Genomic DNA, 24,006 nt, shown 5'->3' with positions numbered 1-24,006 from the left:
CCTATAGTCGTGAAAATACGGTATGTATAATATATTACATTTCTGACTGTATATCCCTGTAATTATTACACACTGTAGCTTTAAGTGAGAAACTGTAGGTGCAGGGGTGGAAGAATCCAGTCCTTGTTGGCTGGAGTTCAATGACAGCCCGCTAATGATCTATTTACTAAATCAGGTCTTCGAGGACCAGAATACACATCTGAATGCCAAATACTTGGGTAAGAAATTTCATCATATACTTTAAGACAACGTAAACAATTAGTGATGTCTTACTTCTCCAGTGATGGGATTGGTTCCATACTTCTTAATCCAAGGAACAATGCTCCTATAAGAAGAGAACAGAGAGCAGAAAATCAGAGTTAATTCAGAGATAGACGGCATTATTGATGGCTGTTTAACTATAAAAGCAGCTTTAGCTTTAAAATAATGGATAAAAAAGTATTATCATTATCAAGTATCTTCTATCTGCCAGAAAGCTGCAAACTGGTAATCAGTGGGCCGTTCACCTTAAAAGGGAACAAAAATCAGCTTTCTATTTTTTTTTTTTATTATTATATCTTTATTGATTCTCGAGAGTGTATCATTTACATGGCATTAGACATCAACAAACTAACTTTCACATTTAAAATAAGATTCACATGTATACCATTGCCTTATAACAGTAAAATCAAAAATATAACTATACTTCTCTGAGAAAGATTATACAGTAAAAAAAAAATATGAAAAAAATATGAAGGGAGAAACTAAGGGGAAAAAAATAATAATTAAGGAAGAAAAGGAAATACAGCAACAGAAAATATAATATAGAATAACTCTAAGGTATGGCTATCATAGGAGAGTGGATTGTCCAGGAGATTTAATAAGTTTGGTCTTTAAAGATTAAATCAGGTCTTTTAGGTTTTACATAATCTACCCAAATCCTCCAATACTGATTAAATTTTTCAGTTCTGTGACTGAGAGAGGCTGTTATTTTTCCCTTTCATATATGTTAAATGTTATGTTAAGCCAGTCATCTAATGTTGGTTTGTCATGTGACAACCATTTTCTTGTAATGTTTTTCTTGCTTGCCGTTAATAGAATAGTCATCAAATATTTGTTTATTTTTGTGGCGTCTTGAGGAATTATGCCCAAATACATAAGCTTGAAATCAAAAGGGATGTTTTGCATAAAAATATCTTGTAAGGCACTATTTATCTCTTTCTAATAATCTTTTATAATTGGGCAGTCCCAGAAGACATGATAATGGTTTGCATTTTGGTTTCCACATTTTCTCCAACATGTGGGACGATTTCCATCATAGTGACATTTCTGAGCTGGCGTGACAAAGAATCTTACCAGATTCTTCCATCCATATTCTTGCCAGTGTAGTGATTTATTGTATTTCCATTGATAGTTCCATATTATTGTCCATTCCTCCTCTGTTATCGTCAAATTGCCCTCTCTCTCCCATCCCGCTTTGATATGTAAGGTTGAATTGTTTTTTAGATCTATAAGGTTTTTATAGATAATAGAGATAATTCCCCCTTTAATTTTTGATTTATAGGCATTAATAAAAATTTCCAGTAATGTTATATTCTTGTCAGTAATTGGTTTAAATTTTAAGTTAATGAAATTCCTTATTTGCAAATATCGATAAAAGTCCTGTTTATCCAAAGAGTATTTTCTCTTGAGTGTTTCAAAATCATTTAAGATGTTGTTGTTCATTATTGTGCACAGAGCAGTGATTCCCTTGGATGCCCAGTCCTTAAACCTGGGGTCCAGTTTATTTGGTGTGAAGTCAGAATCATATGCGATCCATTTTATGATTGTCAAATCGTTCTCAAGTGCATTTTCTTTAACAATAGTTTTCCAAGCTCTAAGGGTTGTTTTCATCCACCGGTTATCTATATTATTTATGAACCCTTGTAGATTTGTATCTGCCAGAATTGCCTGTACAGGAATGGGTGTCGCCTTTGTTTCAATAGTTTTCCATTGAGCATCATATGTTGGATCGCAACAGTATATCAATGTTCTTGTTTGTGCTGCTAAATAATAATCCCTTAGAGAAGGCAATCCTCAACCTCCCATTTTCTTTTCCAGTTGTAATGCCTTATATCTAATTCTAGGTCTTTTACCTTGCCAAATATATCTTGATAATAGTTTGTCCCATTCATGGAAAACTTTTTGATTTATTTCAATCGGCAGCGTTTGGAATAAGTATAACAATCTGGGCAGTATGTTCATCTTTATCGAATTAAGTCTTGAGCTAAAACTTAGGAAAGGAGTAAGATTCCATCTTATGATATCCTCTTTAATTATTTTTTGTATGGGAACATAATTATATTCGAATAGTTTTTCGAGGTCCTTTGGTATAGTAATGCCTAGATATTTAAAGTGGTCGGTGTGCCAGGTTAGGAGGTATCCGTTTTGGATTTCCTGAGTAGGAGTATAATTATAAGACAACAACTGAGTTTTGTTAATATTAATTTTGTATCCTGATAGTTGACCAAATTGTTTGAATAATTGCAGCAAAGCTGGGAGGGAGTGGGTCGGTTGTTCCAAATAAATTAATATATCGTCTGCATAACAAGCCAGATTATGTTCTATCCCTTTCATAATTATTCCTTTAATGTCCTTATTTTGTCTTATCGATTGGGTTAATGGCTCTAAATATAGAGCAAAAAGTAACGGAGACCATGCACATCCTTGTCTTGACCCTCTTTCTATAGTAATTCAGTTTGATAAATGACCATTAACTTTAATTCTCGCTGTGGGATTCTCGTATAACGCCTGTATTGTTTTTATTATTGTATTATCTAGTCGAAATCTATGTAAAACCCTGAAGAGAAAATTCCAGTCGACTGAATCGAATGCTTTTTCGGCATCTATGCTGATAACAATGGTTTCTCGTTTATTTTTTTGTATGTGATCTATAACATATAGCGTCCTTCTTATATTGTCCTGTGTTTGACGTTGTCGTATGAAACCAGTTTGATCATTATGTATTACCGAAGGAAGAAATTCTTCCAATCGTCTGGCCATTATAGAAGTGAAAAGTCGATAATCAATATTTAAAACAGATATTGGTCGGTATGATCCACAATACAGTCTATCTTTGCCCTCTTTATGTATTACCGAGATGATTGCCTCCTTCCAACTTGGTGGTGTTTGAGCTTTTTTCAGAATCCAATTTAGTGAAGGGAGGAGGATTGGAATCAGCTCTTTCTGAAATTCCTTATAAAATTCTGCTGTGTATCCATCTGACCCAGGTGATTTACATAGTTTTAATCTGCTTATTGTATTTTTTAATTCTTTTTCTGTAATGTCTGATGTCATTATACTATTCTGTTCTTCGTTCATAACAGGTAGCTCTAGTGAGTTCAAATATTCATCAATTTCTTCTATAGTTCCTCCAGAGATTTTTTAATATAAGGTTTTATAAAATATTTCGAATGCTTCCTGGATGTCATTTAATTTATTCTTTAACAATTTTGATTCGGGGTTTCTGATTCTATGGATCGTGTTGTCTGCTGTTTTCTTTTTTAGTTTCCATGCTAGGACCTTCATAGATTTTGATCCGCCTTCATAGTGTCTTTGCTTAAGATACATGAAGTTTTTCATAATTTCCTGTGTTGCTATATCATTTATTTCATTTCTAATTCTTTTTAACTCTTCCAGTATATCTGGTGTACAATTTTGTTTTTGTTTTTGTTCTAGATCTTCCAATTTTTTTATGTAATTCCTCTGTTCTTTTATTTCTTAGTTTTTTTAGGTGCGATGACATTGCTATAAAAAATCTGCTTTCTAGTGTCGCTACTTTAGTCCCAAGATGTAAATCCTAAACCTATCTAAGTATTATCATGTATTTTTTAAAATCATTATTTGCTTCAAATGCTCACATGGTTTTAATGTAATAAATTTTCCCCTGATGGAATATACAATTAGTACAAGATACTCACAGCAGGTCAAACACCACGCCTTCCTCAGTGCAGACGGGATACTCAAATGGTTGCAAGGACAAACTGAAAAGAAAAAAAACATTAACAAAAAACATTTGCTAAATGAAAAAAAAAAAAAATAGCAAAGAATGATACAAGAAAAAAATGGTACCAAACATGTTGCATCTATAAAGACACTAAAAAAAGTCCTGTGCAGCTCTAATAAAGCAAATGACTGCAGTTAAAATATGCTAATGCAGTGCTGTAAAGCTGGGTCTATTATTTCTAGCATGTTAAGAGCTTACAAAGGAAACAACAATGTGATGCAGGGAAGTAATGAAAGCATCAAGAATGGGAAACTGAAGCAATGTGTCTTAAAACAGACATCGCTCAACATGGGAAAACTGACACATTCTGCTGTTGGAGATGTTTTCTAGACAAACTATTTGTCTAAGGCTTGTAGATTTTAACGTTATGGTCCTTTTTACTAAATGCAATATAACTTTTATACTGTTGATATTTTTAGTCTTTTTTTTTTTTTTAGCATGACTTTTCAATCATCCATCTAGAAAATTGCAGATGAAAAATAGTCTCCTGACTAATCCTGGCATATTTACAGCAAAGTTATTAACAGACATTGTCCCTGCAATGAATAAAAAGAACTAGAACAAAACATCAACATCTACAAAAAAGAAACAAAGCTCCACGGGTTATATAGAAGCGGTCGCAGATTGGGAATCATTAAATAAAAATCAAATGTGACCAGTTCTGTGTTTCTTGCTTCTTTTCAAGGTTTTGATTCTATTGCCATAATCCTTCAATTTTTTTATATTTTAACAATAATATTGTTTTATTTGTTTGGGCTTCTTTCACAAAGTTTAAATTTTAAATGGACTAGTCTGTTATTTTTTCTAATAGATTTTATTCTGTTCTACTCTTCATCTCCGTCTATATCCAAAGAACTCAAAAACTGCATGCAAACATTTTTTTCTCTTAACATCATTCCTTCTTACCTGCAGTGGTCAAATGGGAGACGTTTAAAGTTTGCTTGGGGAATTTCTGGAAAATAAAGCATAAATTAAAAATCTAAGCACTGAATTTTATTCAGGTTAAAAAAAATCATGTCAACAACTATTATCTAAAACAAGAATGAACATAGTTTAAACCTGTTGTATATAGAGAACCAAAGACGACATGCAAAGTGAGAAAATTGTCTTGGGAGCCTAAAGAAATCCGTTTATGCTACACTGCATGGAGAAAACTCTGCTATCCTCATAAAAAAAAGACAAACTACACAAACTTCAGTGTAGAAGTAAGGGTTTTCTCAAACTACAAGCCACAGAGTATTGTTTATTTATATTGTTAAAAAAAGATCCTCAATAGCTGTCACCAAAAATGGGACAAGCTAGTCTTTTTGGGGTCCACAAAACAAAGCCAAAATTACTTAACAATTAAACATTGTAGACATTAGTTAAGTATTATTTATGTGATTAGAAATCATTCAGAATACGTTATTACATTCATATCTAATACATGAATTCTCACTTTCATACAGTAAATATGTTAATTCACTACTCATTCTAATAATTAAAAGATACTTAACTATTCAGTTCACATATATTCAGTGGGCAATAATTCCAATAACTGATAAATAACACAATAAATAACTTCCCTCTAAGGCATCTGATTTTGGACATGGTAACATCATCTGACCACCATTAGCTGACCTTGTTACATAAGAGTGAACCTGATCATATCTGACAATTTGCTTTTATAAGAAAACAGGTTGAAAAGAAGAGACAATGTTTATAAAAAATGTTGTAGTATTGCAAGCCAGTCTGTACTCTACCATTAAATAAGAAAAATGACAGTGCATACTGACAGCGTGTTCTTATGAAACAATGTAAAACCAACCTGGCAGCTCTGTTCTGAGCAGTTTGTAAATTCCTTAGTTGACCTTTAGATGCGGAGGACCATACAGGTGAACAATAATCCAGGTGACATAAAATTAACTATTTAGCCACCCGTCCCACAATATTTGTAGGGACATAAGAAAGATTTTCCTCACCATCATCAGCCCTGAAATAAGGACCATACAAGAGTGGAGTTTGGAAATGACTGAAAACCATCTCAGGTTACAAACAGAGCTCCCAGGCTGTAGGTGTCTTTGGTTGGGTAAATATACTGAATCAGTTCTCCCTCAGGTTTTAACAGCCTTTCCCTCCACCTCTAGCCTCAAATGCTGCAGAACTCATCTGGCTAAATGCTGTTAATCTCAGATCTCTACATCTCCTGGTTCTTGGTAATCATCCATCCCACTGCTCCATCAAACAGCAAACCTCCATGTTTTCCTCTGGCTGCCATCTACAAATGTTCTCACATCACTCCTCCATAGCCCTCCTCGGGAAGTGGTGCCAGCAGAACCCTCTCATTCTGAATACAGGGGAAACTAAGGAGCTGGTGATGGACCCACACAGCTGCAGATCCACCTCACTGACATTTCCAGGGAACTCATTTTGGAGGAGCAGTAGTTATAAAGAAAAAAGATACTGGTTGCACAGGTTCATTATCTGAGCAAGACTTATTTGCCATTTCCTTTCTGCTCAATATGTGTCTTACAGATGTTAAGGATATTGATGAGTACTTTCAGACTTTAAATCCTGCTCTTGAGGCGTTTCTTTCCAACAATCGTCCTAATTTGTCCACCATTCTGTAACCTGACTCCAATTTTCCTCTTGTAACTTCATAATTTCTTATTTTTATTGGATTTTTCTTTTATATAACTAAATGCATAGTAGTTACTATTTCTGAGGGGCATTTCCTTTCTCTTCTGAGGAACAACTCAATGCGTACTACTGTGTTATTTTAACATTATTTCAGTTTATGTCCCGTTATCCCCCCCACTGTGGGACATGGATGTATTTTTACTCACCCGCTCGTTTCCCGCCATAAAAGTTTGTGTATTCTGTACATGTGATGTACCTGTAATAAAATTAAAACACGTAAACGTTAAGAAGAGTACATAAACATAAAGAGGAAACTCAGAAAATCTTCTCATGAAGAGACACATCGAACAAGCTAACGTGTGTTGGCAAGCTAGCTTTTTAGCGCTAGATGTAAAACGTCTTGTTTATGAAACATTATCATCTTACATTTTGTCCTTTTGGTGCTGTCGCTTCCCCATCTTACTGACTGGATGGTTTTGAGCTAACAAATACGATTAAAAAAGTAAAATTTTATCAATAAAACATACAAGCTATTAGCCTGTCTGTACGTTTCCTGTTTATATTTTTGTTCTTCTTCTGTGGATTTTTTGGGGGCAGTAGGGATCCAATATATCTCAATACTGCCACCCTCTGGTCACACGTTGGCCAATCAGTTACATATTTCTTTAATTATCTTAATATGATTAGTATATGTCAAAAGCACTTTTTTCTTTCATTTCTATTTAACTGAAGTAATATATCTTTACAACTTAGTTACTTAGTAATCAGCAACTTAATGGGTAAAATTTTCCTTTATCTGCTACTGTAACAGGTGGCACTGATTGGCTCCTCAGCGATTGTTAAAGGATGGATGAGGAATAGATGTGGCATGATCAGAACATTTTAACAGAGTTCTGTCATGTTTGTAACTGTGCTCTTGTTGTAAAAATAAAAAATAAAATTTATCATATTTTTGTGGTTTCTCAAATTGAATGCAGGACATTTCTTTGGATGTTTTGGATTTATTCTGGATATTGCAGGTAAGGTTTCTCCATTTATTTGCCAATGTGCTGTTTCTCATTGTGCCCTTTTTGAGTTGAGTTAAACTAATTGTTTGATGGAAGCTGCGCAGAACATGAGAGGAAGGACTTACCTCATCAGAACTTCATCCCCAGAGTATTGAAAACATTTGCCCCTTCCAATTTAAAGACTGATGGCTGTCTTTACCTTAATAGATTCTACATATCATTGCTAATGTTTTTTTTTCTTCCTTCCTTCTACTAAGGATGTTTTTATTATCTATAAGTATACATACACACCATAATGAACAACTGTTTTAACTGAAGAGGAAAGTATTCCCGATGGTTTTAAGATATTTCCACTCTCAGTTTGGTTAAATTAAACTTTCTCTTGAAAGTTATCTGCTCCCTAAACAATTTTGACAGTGCCGAGTTTTTTGTTTTGTTTTCCAAACTTTCAAAATTCTGGTTGAGCACAACAATCCTGACTACACATAAACAAAAACTCTGCAATACCTTCAAGAATAGCACCAAATTGTTTTTTGGGGGGGATGCACCTTTTATATATATATATATATATATATATATATATATATATATAACACAATCAAAATCTGTAAACACAGCACTAGGATGAATGATGCACTAACTGCCTAAATAACAAAACACAGTAAAGGTTGAATTAATCTGCAAGTTTATTATTTCTTGGCATATCACTGATATTTATGGCTACAAGAAAAAGAAGTAATCAAATAATGTAGAAGGGCATCAATGATGAACTCACAGTTGGTAACGTACCGAGGTGTGAAAATTTATTTGCTCACATACAGACTTTTACATTATTTTATTTTTGTCACACTTTAATATTTCAGATAAATAGTTGTAATATTGAATGAAAACGGCCTGAGCATTTACAGAAATTGTATTTCTCAAATTAAAAAAACTATTCAAACCGGCCAGGCTCACTAGGAAGCACTAAACAGCCCGTCTAAATGTATGTTTCACGCTTGGCTGAGTTGGAGTTGTTCATAACAAGCGATCCGTCTAACACAGTTGGAGTTTAGTAGTCGCCATCTTACTGCAGAATCAAATTGTAAATGTGCCTAAGTTTCTCTTTTAATGACTGGAAATACATTTTTTTTTTCAGATATCATTATTCATGATATCATTTAGTCTTCCAGGTGTTGAAGAAGCAAACCGTCCCAAATCATCCGATTCTCACCGCCATGTTTGGTTGTGACTGTCTCTCCTTAAATGAGGTGTTATCTTTCCAACCCTTTCCAGACTGATCAATGTCAGTAAGTTGTTTTTTCTACAGAGGCTCAGCTCTGAATATATCTGGAGTTCTGCTAATAATTATACCTGGGTCTCATCTAGATTTCCAAAAACATTTAACCAATCTCTTTAAACTAATAATTTAAAATTATCACTTTAGGTTTAAATCGCCTTTTACCCCTTGATGCATAAAATTACAATTTTTTTTTTTAGTAACTGAGGTGATCTTTGCCCAGTATTTAAAATTTGTTGCATGAAACATTAGTCACAAAAGAAAAGGTAAAACTGTAACGAGGGCAAACATGTTTTCACACCACAGTATGATGGATAATGTGGTGCAGAAGTTTCATTCAGATCGCCTGTTCTACACATTTTCAGACATGTCAACAAACTGAACATTTATTTTACCCTCTTTCTCACTCCACACACAGAAGGAATGAGGAAATGACTGACAAGATACTTCTGTCAGAAACCGGAATTATATCTTTAACCAAATTCTTGATTTGGTTCATAAAGGGAAAATTGAATACAGGGCAGCAGCACTGCCTGTGTACCTGAGTTACTGCTGGCTTGCATGTCATCAGTAATAGCACTTTGAAGGCTGATAAAAGAAAAACCAGAAGAGTTTGGAACAGTTAGACCCTGCCTTTACACAGGGGAGGAGAATAAAAACAGAAAACTCAACAACATATGAATGTTCTCATCCTTGGCACTTTATCTGTTAGGCAGAATCAAACTCGCACCTGTTAGCTGTCGCTGACAAACACACAGATTTATGACTCAATGAAAAAAAAAAGCAGAACAGAGATGCAATAAACCACGTAAGAAACAAAAATAGAAATAATGAAAAGACAAGAGGTTCAAAAGTCCATGAGTCTGATGGTAGTTGGCTTGCTTGGAAAGTGCAATATGTGGTTTGTTTGTTTGTTTTTTTTTCTTCTTACAGAGCAAAAATGATAAAAGCCAAAACATTTTTAACATAGGTTCTCTGGAGAACAACAGGAGTCTCCATGGGAACGGTAAACGTGGCCGGATGTTTTCGGCTTTTTTTCTTCTTCCAGTTTAATGGGTTTGCTTCGATAAAAACAGTCTTCGAGTGTTTGGGTGGAAAAAAGCACAACAGAAGATCACCGCAGGTCCATCATGCGCACAGAGTCATCCGTGATGTTCACATGTCCTGCATGCTGAAAATAAAGAAACACGTTTAAATTTACACATGAACAGAAAGCAACCACAACAGCATAAAGGATTTTAGTCTCAACCCAAGTTTGTTTATTGCCGTTTTTTTATTTTTTTTATTTCAATGATTCTAAAAGATCTTCATTATTATAAAACTCCAGAAACGACTTTCTGTCCTTTTTCAAAAGCTGCTGCTGGATGAGAAATGTGCAGCGGAGGCCTAGAAGGTCATCGAAACCACATTTCCCAGAATCGCTGATGTTTGTTTCCAGCAGTCATTGGTCAAAAGGTGGAAGACACCCTGAACAGGCAGCCCATCCATCACAGGGCAACATTACAGCAGAGGAAGATGGACACCCATTTAGAGATGATTTAAAGGTTAACCTACAGGGATATTTTTGAAATGGACTTCTGACACGTTTATTGATACCCATTCTTCTCAATACTCGATAAGACAACACTTCCTCTATGTCTGTTTACAATGCTTAAGTATAGAGAGGAATCTTGACAATTTAATCTCTCCTGATCATCCAGTCATGGGTCGGCTTTTAAGTTCCTCAGCTTTCCTCCAAGGTTTTCTACAGGAGTTAGGTCTGGAGGAAACCGTAGAACCGGTAGGAATACTTTCTGTCTTTCTGTGTGGCATTCATGTTTTTTTTGTTTTTTTTCAAAGTCCAAACTACATCCAGATTCCACTTTGATGGGTAAAATTCATCTAATCTTTAGGAACCCAGCCCAACTGTCTGTAGATTTCACTGCTCTTTAAACGACTTTAAAGCATTTCTGTTTTATTTCTAAATACAAATGTAATCCATTTTATTATTTAAAAAGGCTTCAAATATTCAGTAGCTCTTTGGAATCTTCTCCAAGATATCTACCTTTAATTTTTTTCCTGTTATTCTTTCTTATTTTGTGTGTTTTACTTGTTTGATCTGTTTTTTTGTTATTATAAGAAAATTTATAAATGATAATATATTTCCTATTTTCAATTTATTTCCTATTTTTTAGTGCTGATAAAAACCAAACAATACGCACACAATTAAGTTGTAGGCTCAGAACTTACATGACACTTGATTGTAAGACCAAAACAAACGGTTTAAATGCTGTGAGCTTTCAAGTATCTTCTCTGAAAAACTAGATAAGAACCACAATTTAAGCAAATACTCCTTTACCAAAATATTTTATTATCCATTGAAAAGAGGATTTAATATGTAGATATTTTTCAGAGGCGCTGAACGGTGGAGCAATGAGTAGCGCTGTTGCATTGCAGCAAGAAGGTTCTGGGTTCAATTCTGTCTTTCTAGAGATTGCATGTTATCTCCAGGTTCTACTCAGGCTTCCTCCCTCATTCCAAAAACATGACTGTTAGGTTAAATGGATTCTCTAAATTATCCTTAAAGTTGTAGGGAAACAACTGTTGCATCCAACTGTTGCACTTCCGAATTCTTCGGAGTGGTGCAAGACTTTACACGAGTGAATAAAGTGAATGTGATTGGTCGATTATCAAGCAAGCAAGTTTGATTGTGGCTGGTGTCTCGGAAGCATCTTGCTAACCAGTTAGCAACTTAGTGCTAGTTGGTTCCCAATGGGAAATTACATTGGGACCAAGTTGCACTAGATTGGTGACTTAGAAACGGCACTGTCAAGGAACGCTATGGTCAGAGGAAACATGCAAGAGGAGCAGTTTTGTGTTGAAGGTCCTGGATGAGTCTCCTCCGTCATACATTTTTTATTTAGAGGAGGAAAGTGTGGACGAATTGTTGTGGAAGAGGACGACGCCAGGGTGTAAATGATTATTTCTTATTTCAGCATTTGCATATATTAGCTGCTACATATGAATCAAGATGCTATGAGTGAAAAAAATTGATTGGCAGATGAACCGTGAAAAAAGAATGGCCCAAATTAAGGGGAAAAACCGAACGAAAAACAAACGGCCAACAAAAAAAAAACAAAAAAAAAACCAAAAAATTAAAAAGTTATTTTTTTTTTTTAAACAGAAATTTTTCTAAATTTTGGGAAAACATAATCTGATAAAGAGTACATTTATATACATGGTTAAGCCAGAATGATATGACATTTAAACATGATTTCCCTACGACTATAAGTGTGTGTGAGTGTGTGTGCATGGTTGTGTGTCTCTGGGTTTTTCCTGCAACAGACTGGCCTTTCGACAATAGACTGCCAATCCGAATATTAGTGTTTACTTTTCTAACGCATGCTTTTAAATACTCACTGTGAAGAGAGGCGGATCCTTGCTGTGAGGGTGGAACCCCTTCTGTTTACATGAAGAGATCTCGTTCGTTCCTCGATCAGTTAGCCTGAAGTAGCCGATCCTGATGCAGAGAAGGAGAGACAAGGTCAGAGGAGGAAAACCTGCAAGCAGCCTGCAGACAGGCGTGTCAGTGCGAGAATGTTTAGGACAGAAGGCATTCTCTAGGAACAAGTTTTCCAACTAACTCATTGAATTTAGGTGAGCAGACAATGGCGATGGCCTCGGGAAGCATGATCTGGTAGGAGCAGTGTGTGTGGAGGTCAACGCTGGATAGGAAGGCCGTCTGTGTGGGATGAGTCTGGGGAAAAAATATTAGTATAATTTCAAACTTAAAAAAAATGAGAACATGGCTTCAGAACATTAAAATTACAATCATGACAAACTCAGAATCTTAAATGTATCTAATACCACTTAACTGCATCAAACTCAGTAAATATGTCTATATTTACAGTTTCGACTTAATCCTTCTGCTCACTTTGGAGGGATTTCACCTCACCTCATCACCTGAGACTGAACTGGAATGAATGTAATTTAATCTAAATCTGTTCATACAGTTGTAAAAAAAAAAGATTAAACCGCCCCATTTAAAAATATATATTTTAATTCTCCAGGTGATGGAACAACATGAGCAACTGAATGGAGGGACTGAGACCAGATGTTCAGCATCAAGGCAGCTCTCTTCTTTTCTAAAAACATGCCAGGCAATTATAATACATATATTTGGACCAGGAGTTTAAGGTTTTTAAGATTTTAAATAATTAATTTTATATATTTTTAACATGTTAAAAAAATTAACAAAATTAATACAATTTTTTTACATATTTAAGTCTAGTGCGGGAACTTTTGTATTCGCTGTTTCTTGTANTGGTTGAGCACAACAATCCTGACTACACATAAACAAAAACTCTGCAATACCTTCAAGAATAGCACCAAATTGTTTTTTTGGGGGGATGCACCTTTTATTTATATATATATATATATATACACCGTGTGTGGGTTTGTGTGTGTATACATACAAGTTTGTGCAATTTCTTATCCTGGGCAAATAATAAGGTAAAGAAGACTTATAAAAATGTAAGACAAAACAAAAAAACAGATGAGGTGGAAATGGCTGAACATTTAGAAATCTGATTCTTTTATTTAAAAAGACCTTTTTGAAATATGTTGTATTAAAGAGGATCGGAGGGAGAGAACTTAAGAAGGCAAGACAGAAGGGATGAAAGAACAAACTAAAGCAGGAGAAGCAGAAATGGATGAGAACAGGCAATAAGATGGGTAAATGTGTGGATCTATGAATGTAAGGATGGATAGAGCAAACAACAGCTGATCAGACAGGTCTGGATGAATGAAAATGGATGGAGTTTTTTTTTTCTTTCAATATGTATCTAGATAGTTCCAGGTTATGAGAGTACACAGATCAAAATGCTTTCCATGATTAGATTTGAGATTTTTCAACACCTTTCTCCCATCAGCTTCCTCTGCCTCACCACTGAGTGGACCAGGATGAAAGCTCCCATCAGGAGAACTTGGCAGCTTCAGATGGTATCTAGAAATTCCTGTTTTAAAGAAAAAACTTGAATGGAAGTGGCTTCCTTTTACTCACATGTATCCAACCGAGGGTGATGAGGTCATACTGGTCCTGGATGAGGAAAAGCTCCTCTTCGTTTTCAGTGTCACAATAGTCTGGCCCACCGCACTGCTTGGGGACGATGACGTGAGTCACAGTAAATGCATTTCTGAGCTGAAACGAACACAAGAGTCCCACGGTCAAATAATATGCAAACGGTTATTCACAGAGTGTAGGTGTGCAAAATAAACATTCAGCAGTACTGTACAGCTTTTTAACAAAGGGAAAACGAGTTTTAGAGTTTTAGAAAGTAAACAACAGAGAGTGAAGCACTTTAAACAAAAGCGGCCGTACAACCATGAGGAGAAGGCTGAAGAAAGCAGCCCTCTGTAGAAAGAAGTAAAGGGTGTGTCAAAGCCTCAGAAATGTTTCAAATCAGAAACTAACTAGAATGGATTACAACACAAATGTTGAGACGGATCCTCTCAAATCAAAGCATAACAATTTCTTATTGATTGGAATCTCAGACCATGCATATTTTTCTTTCAATGTCACCAATATGCACCAAGCTGAGCACATAAAATCCCAATGATATAAAGTGAAGTGGTCATAATACTGAAAAAACAAAGAAAAAAAACACTTGTCTCATTTATGCTTCTGATTTAGAAATATGATAACAGCCACTTGTCTCATTCTCATCTGATCCCCAGACTAACCAGTTTTCCGCACAGGATCCCACAGGTTTCCACAGCTCGGCTCGTGTTGGCCTCAGCCAGCCTCAGGAAGCTCCGGCACAGCTCAGCAGGAACGGCCAGCTGCCGGAGGGCGTCCACCATCGTATCTGTGGAAACCATGCAAAGGAGGAAGTCGGCAGCTGAATGGAAAAGAAGCTAAGGCTCCTGAGATGCTTGGTGGACGGTGCAAGGTGTTAAACAAGAACTAAAGGAACTCACTGTTGTTTCCTGGGCTGACCAGAGAGCCAGGTTTGAGCGAGCGGTCGAAGCTGGGTGGAGCTGTTGCAGGTGTGCCCGGGGTCGCAATAGGACGAGGATATTGTTGGTCGTTGGCGGCAGACGGATCTCTGGGGCTCAGAGGAGCTGTTGGGGATACCAGCGGCGGGCCCTGGATGCCAGGGATGAGGGGCGTGTCGGTGGAGGGCGTGACCGGAGTGGCAAACTCCAGGAGAACTTGCTGTCGTTCCTTTTCGAGCTCCTGGCGGCGGATCATCTCCTCAAAGGCACTGAACTGCTCCTGTTCCCGCTGCCGCCTCTGCATCACGGCTACGCGTTCCCGCTCGGCGTCCAGAGCACGCTGCCTTGACTGCTCCCGCTCCAAAGCCTCCTCCTCCGCTTTCTGCAGATAACAAACACCAAAGCTCAGTAAAAGGTCTGTTCCGACTAGGGGTGGGTATTGGCAAAGAAGTCATGATTCGATTCGAATCACGATTCACATGCCACGATTCGATTCTATCACGATGCATCACGATACTTGAAATATTGCGATGCATTGTGATATTTTCCCTGAACACTGTAAGAAAAAGATACAGCCCTTACCAGTGGCTGACTGGCTGGGTGTGATCTGGACAGTGTCTTCAATTGATACATAACTGAAAGCAACTGAATTCATACATAGCTGTATTTATTGAAATGATTTTTGGAGGTGTTGCCATGAAAACAAATACTGGACAGAAATATTACTATTACTGGCGTGGACACACTGACAAAAAGATCTTAGGATTCATAAAAATTAAAATAACAAAATAAGGATAATCAGTGCCGTTTACATGTCCTCAGTGGTCCTTTTGCAAACTGCGTGCTTTATATCAATTTCATTTTTACCTTCTTTGTTTTTAAAGCCAGAATGCATCCAAGCATCTGACTTGAAATGTGATGGAGCCACAGGGCGAATTTTCTCAGTCTCCTCCATATTCTGTTTACGAATGACTCGTCGCAGTATGCCGCGGCCGGACATGCTTGTGACACAAAGCAGCAGACGTCAACACATCCACAGCGCCATCTGCTGGACTGGAAGTTGTATTCCACTTGATTTGGCTGATGTGCGCCAACTATTATTGTATTTTGTTTGTTCATTTTTTTTTTTTTTTATATAATCGATTCTTGCCTTCAAGAATCGATGCAGTAGATCACAAAAATTAGAATCGCGACGCATCGTCATGACGATTATTTTGCACACCCCTAGTTCCAACTTTCTACGGCAGTTTGTGAACAAAGAATTGAGTTTGAAGGGAGTCAAAACTAGAAATGCAGTCACAACATTAATGTAACATAATGTAAGGAGAGTGGTTACTTTTGTAGTCTTAATGCGAATCTGTGGAGACAGGACCAACATGGCTTCCACTTACCTTTTTCACAAGATACTGTGCATATTCTTGTTCAAATCTTTTTAAAAGAGCTTGTTTAAGAATCTCTGCTTGAGGAAACGCCACATCTTTGAGTTTCTGTTGAGCAACAATCAGAGATATTTTCTAAATACAGTTATACAAATAATCATATAAAAGGAAAAGAAAAAAGAGTGCAGATACCTTTAGTGTGTCCTTTTTCTCAGGAATGTTTGCCGTCTTGTAATCCCGATGTTTAGGAAGTTTTTCAATAAAAAGCCTTAAAAAAAAAAAAAAAAAAAAAAAGACAGAAGGTTCTTATGAATGTCTCACATTCTGTTCGTTTCTCCAACAAGTTTTGGGGTTAGGTTTTAAGAAATCAAACTCACGTGATGTATTTGTTGTAGAGCACGAAGGCGTGTTCAATGTTGCCCTCCTCCGTGTAGATGTGGGCCATTCGGATCATCTCCATGCCGGAGCGAAAGTAGCGCCGCGGCGGCATGTCGTCGTTGACCTCTACTGAGCTGCCCTTCTTGGTCAGAGCGCGGACTCGCTCCTCCGGCTGCAGACTGACATCGCTGTGATCCGCCATCGCAGCAAACTGCTCAACCTGACAGACTGGAGAAACAGGCCAAATGCTCTACATAATTAAATACTCCATAAAAGCAAAGGTTAAAGGCGTATGTATTTAAACCTTGACAAGGAGTGGGGATGTGTCAAATTCAAATGAAATCTTTGCGAAAAAAAGTAAATATAAATACACAAAGTTCCTATTTGCTTTTTATTGCTGAGAAAGGTTTCCTTTTCTGAAATAGTAATAGCGTTTTAATGTAAATGTAATTAGATAAGAGGGAAGTCTAACTTTAAAAAACCTTCTGTGCTCTTCTGGCAGTGAATGGGAACACTTTTAAAGAGAGACTGGTGTTTTTCTTGCACCTAGTCATCGTGACAGTGTTGTCCAAGTGATAAAATTCTTGCTTATTCATGCAAGTTATTCACAGTTCACACCAGGATCTTTAGTGGAAGCGCTGCTTCATTTATGCCTGAATGCAAAAGCAGTATTTTAAATCAGTGCTGTCGTCATGTCGATCTCAATGCGAACAGCGCTGCATGCGGACATGACTGAAATACTGGCAGGACATATTTTAGGTCTGATGCACGCACATTAGAACTCTGCGAAAGCTGAAAATCATGTGTAGGTAACAATATTGGTAAACAGTGCGAAGAAGACATCAGTACAGATGTTACCTCACCTGTGATTCTTTTACTCTGGGACATTATAAGGGTGAAAACCCTAACAAAACTACAAATATGAACATAAGGAGCTAAGAAGTTTTAGCTTCACCTGGTTTAAATTCTGTAAAAAACATATTCAGGAATCTTTAGCCATCCGTTCATTGAACAAGTAATTGAAAAAAATAAAGGAAATTTGAATTAGAAGCAAAATAATCAATATTTACAGCCCAACCAAGGGCCTGATCCAAATATTTGTGTGTCTTAAAATGTGTTTAAGAGCAGATCTTAAAAAAAGATGCCGGTATTTAAAGTTTGCAATTCAGCAGACAGCGTGTGCAAGCCGCTTTTATTCAATATACAGATTATATTCTAATGACCAAACCACGCACATTCATGGGTGACGGATATGAAAATGTGAACATTCACCACGTGCAAAGTAATTTTCCACATTGGAAACTCCAAAGCGGCTGTAGTTTGTCTTTCTTAGTACTTCTGATTGTCAGATACAAACGGACGCGGAAAAATATCTGCCGTCATTGTTGCCACAAAGGAGGCATTGATGCAGTAACAGAGCACGGAGAGAGATTATGTGCAAGTAAATCTATTTAGACTGTCAGAAATGACAATAGTAGCAAAATATTGATAAAGAAAAAAAAGTCTACAGGCTGGCACAGGTTAATGCAGCAGGACACTAGACAAGCTTTATACAATTAAACTCATACTTGGTAGGGATAAAACAATCGGATTAATCAATTATTGAAATAACCGACAACTAATTAAGTAATCAATTAATCATTAACTAGAGCATAGAGACTCTAAAACATGACTGTGGCTGAGCAACCCATGTAGAGCAATGATTATACCAAAATTGTAAAAAAAAAAAAAAAAAAAGTGATTAAACATTTTACATTTAAGATAAAACATTTTTTTGTCTATCAATATGGTCTACCCAGAACTCCTCAAGTGGAAAAATTTTAATTCACATGGTTTAATTTCATTAAAAGTCTTCTCTAAAGAACCGTTGACTATATGATTATTAATTGATTCATCTAAAAAATAAATGACAGATTAATGGATTTGCAAAATAATCGTTATTAGCAGCCCTGAGACTTGGACGCATAGTCTTCCGCTTGGGCAGCAGTCCCACCATAGCCTGATAAACCAGACTAAATGTGAGATTAAATGTGTAATTTAAACTCGCATGCAAAAATGATTTTGGGCGCTGGTGGGTGGGGCTAGTTTACTAGGCTAGTCCCACCAGGGAGTTCTTCCAGATGCTCTGGGTGAAACCCGAGGCGCCCCCAGGCCAGCTGAGAGACATAGTCCCTCCAGAGTGTCATTGGCCTCCCCATGGACTACCTCCTGGTGGGACATGGAGACCTCCAAAGGTAGGTATCCAGGGGCCATCCGACAAAGATGTCAGAGCTACCTCAGCTGACTCCTCTATATGTGGAGAAGCGGCTCTGCTCCAAGCCTCTCCTTGATGACCAAGGTCCTCAGCCTATCTCTAAGGTAGTGCCCAACCAACCTGCTTTTACTTGTGTTCATAGCACATTTAGGCTATGAGGTGCACTATAAATATTATTTAGTATTGCCATTCTGATTTATTTTTCACTAATGGTCAGTATTAACTGCATCTCCATGGCTTTAAACCTCAACTTTCTTTTACAGCCACTCCCAAACTTCCAGTAGAGCACATAATCTGCTTGTTTTAATAGGTGGAACCGAATAAATTTGCGCATCTTAACATAAGCATAGCAATCTTTTTAGATCGGCGTTAATATGCCCACTTCCTGTACATTCTAAAAAAAAAATCCAAGTGCAATTTAGAGCCTTTCTATATTAGAAGATGAGGCCTTGAGTTTATTACAATTGGTTTCTATAACTCCATATTTATAAATGAAAATGGGTAGGGAGGGAGTGTTAAGCCGTCACTCTAGAGGCCAAAGTGGTCGCCAAGACTTTGATTCCTGATCTTTGCTATATGTTTTCCCCTCTTCTTTATAAGACAGTTTTCTGTGTAAATGCAATGACCTTTTTTTAAAAAAAATAAATAAATAAAAACACTAAAAAATGCATGCTATAGGTGATATTCTTTCAATTATATTAATACATTTATGATTTCAGCAGCAGGCGAGATACCTGAAGCTTTTCTGCTTTGACTAAACACAATAATTATGTAAACATACATAATTATGTTCATTCACAATCATTTTTTTTTTAGTTTTCAATGATTGATTTTTAAAATGAAACATTATAACCAAATTAGACACTGATAATAATAATGTCAGCATTACAATGTCACGTTTATGGACTGTTTCCAAACTTTACCAAAAGGGGGTGAGTGAGGAAACCATTTCATTTCACAGAGGGCCCTTTAAAAACAACAAACTACTTTCCAGTGAATCGTTACAAATGATTACTGATGGTTAGACCACACCCCTAGAACACTGACTAAAAATCATTATGTCACGCTCTGAACGGTGAGTGTTTCACAGTTTAGAGTAGCAGCAGGATGCAGCGTAGATGAGGAGCGAGGGAGTGACCAGGTTATGAAGCATTAACAGCGTTCTTTGGAAGTATCTTTTGGTTACACTGCAGTAACATTTATGTCTACAAATAAACTCAATCCACGCATATCTTAAACAAAAATGTATTTACTCTGCAATAAAACAAAGCATAGAGACAATCATCCTGTGGGTCAAATGTATCATTAATAAAACCCAGCTTGCTGAATGGCAGAATTCGTCTCCTCTGGGCTCCTGGCTGTGCTGTCTTTGCTCTTCCTCTTTCTTATTAATAGTGTATAGATTATCTATTTAGGTTAGGCCAGTTTCCTGTGCCGTGAAACACAGTTATACCATTATGTCATTAAACAGGTATTACTGTCACAATTTTGAAGCTATGGGCAAGTGCAAAGTCATGGAAAAAATGGCTGTCAATAAATCTTCTCAGCAGAATGAAGAGTTAGATATTCCAGGTAGATTTCTGCTGACTTTTGGTTTATCAAACGTGATGGACCAACACCAGCAGATGGTTCCAAAAGGAACACGAATTTTGTGACTCTCCACACCTTCTCTAGGCTATGGAATCAAATGAATTTTTAAATATTTTCATCTAAAGAGAAAATTTCTACTCTGAGCAGCACTCCAGTCATTTTTTCCCTAAATCTTCCAATCATCTGGTGATGCTAAATAGTTAGAGACGGATTCAAACCTTAGTAAAATCCTGTAAAAAGCTACAGAATGAGATTTTTTCAACAATCAATCCCCTTGAGGCTGCTGTTAGACCTATTACATGTGCATGTTGTATTATCATAATTTTGTCTTCTGTTAAACTTCCAATCAAAATAATAAAAACAGCTTATTAAGCAGAAAGCCTCATTAAGCCTGAGCTTTTATCCTCCCTTGGAGGAATCTATCGAGTCACCGTAATATAGTACTTTTTTAATTAATTACAATTATTCCAATGGTCACATATAATTTTTTAAAGTTGAGAGAAATGGATTTGGGAAGTTTGAATAGTTCAAATCAGAAAACTTCAGCTTATAAAAGAAGAGTTTAATTTTCAGCTTCAATGTTGGACATTGACGTATTGACCTGCACCTGTACATGTGGGTATTATGGGTAACATTAGCTTAAACACAAATATTTTCAGTGAAACAAAAGTATCATCTGCTCTCCCATCTTTTGAAACATATCAGAAAACCAAACACCCTTAAAAAAAAAACAAATAAAGAAGGAATGAATGCAATGAAGTACTTATACTGTTTTCTTCCAGGACTTAAACACAATTGTTCTGCATGTTTACATGATTAATATTGGCTTAATTACATTACAGAAGTTACATTTTAAGTTATCACAATAAGTTAAAAAGGAATCCCTGCTGGGTAAAGAAATCACCAAAAGAGGCCAATGTTTATAACCTTGACTGAGGGGATCGTTACTGACTCTTGTACATAAGGAAGTCCACATATATTGCGAGTGAGATCATAGTTGGTCTCAATCTGAACTCAAGCAAATATTTTTTTCAATTACTTCTTTATTCTGAAATATGAACAATCTACATGTTGTGTATATAACATGTTTTTTTTTTTAAATAAGGTTAAATATTAAACAAAAAAAAAAAGAAAAAAGCCTAGTTAGTAATTCAACTTTCCAGAACAACCTTTCTTCAGCCACATTCACCTCATGTTCACCTCTTTTAAAAACATGCTGGCACAATGACTTATCACAATGGGGGTAATAAAGATACGTTTGACCCAGCAAACACAATCCCTCTATCGATCTGTGTCCCTAAGGAGGAGGGAGTAAATGTTTCCGAAAGGACGACGGGGGTTAGCCTTGCTACCTTAGCTAACGTTAACTTTATCAACGGTTTAACAACAAACTAAAGCCTTGTAGAAAAAAACAGGGCGCGTTTTTCTATTCTTACCTGGACGAACCGAGAAGCGGAACTCCACAGAAACCTACATACAGAAAAATAAATGAACCAGGAAGGCTGTAAAGAATCTCAAATGTGATGGCTACAGTCAGCTTCAACAACAACAGCACTACTGTACCAACTCACTTCCGTAAGTAAAACAACTTCCGCCTCACCATACTACGTCATTGGAGGATGTGGAAAATGTTTTAAATAGTATAATTTTATTTTTATTGAAATCTATTTTAAGTTAATGATAGGTAACATATATTAACTAGTTTCATTAATAGCATCATTATATTTTCAGTTAAAAAAAAAATCTGTTTAGTTTAACTCCCGTGGTTTTTGTCAACGCATACGTCACCCACAGACCTGGTATTCCACAAATCTGCCTGTAAAGATTTTTAAAGGATTGGTGGATAAAGCACAGACGTGGCTCGTTGGTCTAGGGGTATGATTCTCGCTTTGGGTGCGAGAGGTCCCGGGTTCAAATCCCGGACGAGCCCTCGTTTTTTTATTTACCACGATGTTCTCTCTCTGTAACAATCACTGTATGTGTTGTTTCACGGTAAGCACTTGCTTGCTTTGTTGATGTCTTTTAACTGGCAGCTCTCTATTATCTACACTCTATTCAATATACGGTAGATATTGTGAGTTTTGTTTTTACATTAAGGTTAGATTTTATTCATTGTGATACATGTTATGTGATATGTATATATGTTTTTTTTTTTTTTTTTTACATATTTTAACCCTTAGATTGATATTTTTACTAACTAAAATTGAGGTGAAGCAAGAAGCAATGAATTTTTGAGTATGGGAGGGAGACTGTTATAGTAGTAAGGATACTCAAGACTTCTCAAAGTAAGCAAGGGTGGAGTAAAAGAGTTTCAGGTCATTTACGACAGAAGGATAACTGTTTTAGCAAAAGCTACTTTTTACTAGATACGGATTGGAGATAATAATGAAAAAAATAAGAAAAACAAATTAATTAAAGATTTGCCTGGATATTTATTGGCAAAAAATAAACCGGACAGGATTTTAGATTTGCATATCCAGGCAAAGGTAATGTTAGAGAAGCAGAGGTACGATGGTTTGGAAACTTATAGAGGAGGGTCAGAGGTGTAAAAAAAAAAAAAGGTAAAAAACTAACTTTTCACAATGCAAATACTGATAAAATGAAATAAAATAGAAGATCTTTCAGTTATCAGGCTCCTCTCCTGTGGAACCAACTACCAGTTTTCAGAGGTGTCAAGTAACGAAGTATAAATTCAATATAGTATTCAAAATGCGAAAAAATAATGCAAAGAAGAACAATTTTAGCATCTTTTCTGCCATTAGACTGCTGAATGTTATGTAAAATGGGTTATTTTATTGTATTTTATTATATTTATCATATTTTATTACTAAAAAAAATGTAATGTTAGAACTGTAAATATACAGTCAAATGTTCATATCACTGTTTTTATGTATTTTTTTTTACTGTTTTCAAGTCTATGGAGGACCAACTCTGCCATATCTAAAAATAAATACAAAAATAAATAAATGCTTAATAGATAAATAAGCATTCAATGAATTGCCCCCAAAAATACAATAAAAAATAAATGTAGGTAGAAATTAGATTATACAGTGAAACATAAATGTATGCACAGGGCCGCCTTTTACAGCTGCTTTTTGTATCTCTGCTTCTGTCTCCCTGAACCCCAGTCGGCCTCAGCAGATGGCCGCTCACACTGAGCCTGGTTTTGCTGGAGGTTACTTCCTGTTAAAAGGGAGTTTTTCCTCTCCACTGTCACTACAAGCATGCTTAATGTGAGGGATTGCATTCCAGCCACTGAGTCGATGCAATCAACTGGTTTTCCTTAGATAGAAAACTTTGAATCAATTTGATTGGATGATCTGGTGAATTGTAAAGTGCCTTGAGATGACATGTGTTGTAAATTGGCCCTATATAAATAAACTGAATTGTATTGAATATATCTCTTTTAATTAGTTTCTTTATTTCTCTCTAAGACACAAGCCCCCTCATTTACATAATGAGGTAGACATGCATACAAAAATGTTAAAACGACAGGCAGA

General features: G+C 36.2%; 2 protein-coding genes and 1 non-coding gene across 3 annotated transcripts in view; 1 reads left to right on the top strand and 2 right to left on the bottom strand.

Moving 5' to 3' along the window:
• Window positions 1-7,230, bottom strand: part of ppil2 (peptidylprolyl isomerase like 2) — a 48,533-nt gene extending 41,303 nt beyond the window's left edge. Inside the window, exons 1-5 of the mRNA XM_015392313.1 lie at window positions 7,070-7,230; window positions 6,850-6,899; window positions 4,931-4,976; window positions 3,939-4,001; window positions 274-325 (exon numbers count right to left, since the gene is read on the bottom strand). Coding sequence (XP_015247799.1) covers window positions 274-325; window positions 3,939-4,001; window positions 4,931-4,976; window positions 6,850-6,899; window positions 7,070-7,101 — 243 coding nt within the window. The 5' untranslated portion in view covers window positions 7,102-7,230. The remainder of the gene's footprint in view (window positions 1-273; window positions 326-3,938; window positions 4,002-4,930; window positions 4,977-6,849; window positions 6,900-7,069) is intronic.
• Window positions 7,231-8,334: 1,104 nt separating this feature from the next.
• On the bottom strand, window positions 8,335-22,078 carry stambp (STAM binding protein). Its single transcript, XM_015392312.1, has 10 exons — window positions 21,943-22,078; window positions 16,662-16,890; window positions 16,477-16,552; window positions 16,297-16,392; window positions 14,888-15,287; window positions 14,651-14,775; window positions 13,971-14,108; window positions 12,553-12,665; window positions 12,329-12,428; window positions 8,335-10,100 (listed from the first exon to the last, which is right to left on the bottom strand). The coding sequence occupies exons 2-10, from the start codon at window positions 16,862-16,864 to the stop codon at window positions 10,044-10,046; spliced, it is 1,308 nt and encodes a 435-aa protein (XP_015247798.1). The 5' UTR covers window positions 16,865-16,890; window positions 21,943-22,078; the 3' UTR covers window positions 8,335-10,043.
• Window positions 22,079-22,364: 286 nt separating this feature from the next.
• Window positions 22,365-22,436, top strand: trnap-ugg. The gene has a single exon. It is a non-coding gene; the product is annotated as a tRNA-Pro (tRNA).
• The last annotated feature ends 1,570 nt before the right edge of the window (window positions 22,437-24,006 follow it).

The sequence above is a fragment of the Cyprinodon variegatus genome, unplaced genomic scaffold (genome assembly GCF_000732505.1).
Source record: "Cyprinodon variegatus isolate N-32 unplaced genomic scaffold, C_variegatus-1.0 Scaffold585, whole genome shotgun sequence".
NCBI classification, from domain to species: domain Eukaryota; kingdom Metazoa; phylum Chordata; class Actinopteri; order Cyprinodontiformes; family Cyprinodontidae; genus Cyprinodon; species Cyprinodon variegatus.
Note: the sequence above shows the minus strand (reverse complement) of the source record. Positions and strands in the feature narration are given on the sequence as shown.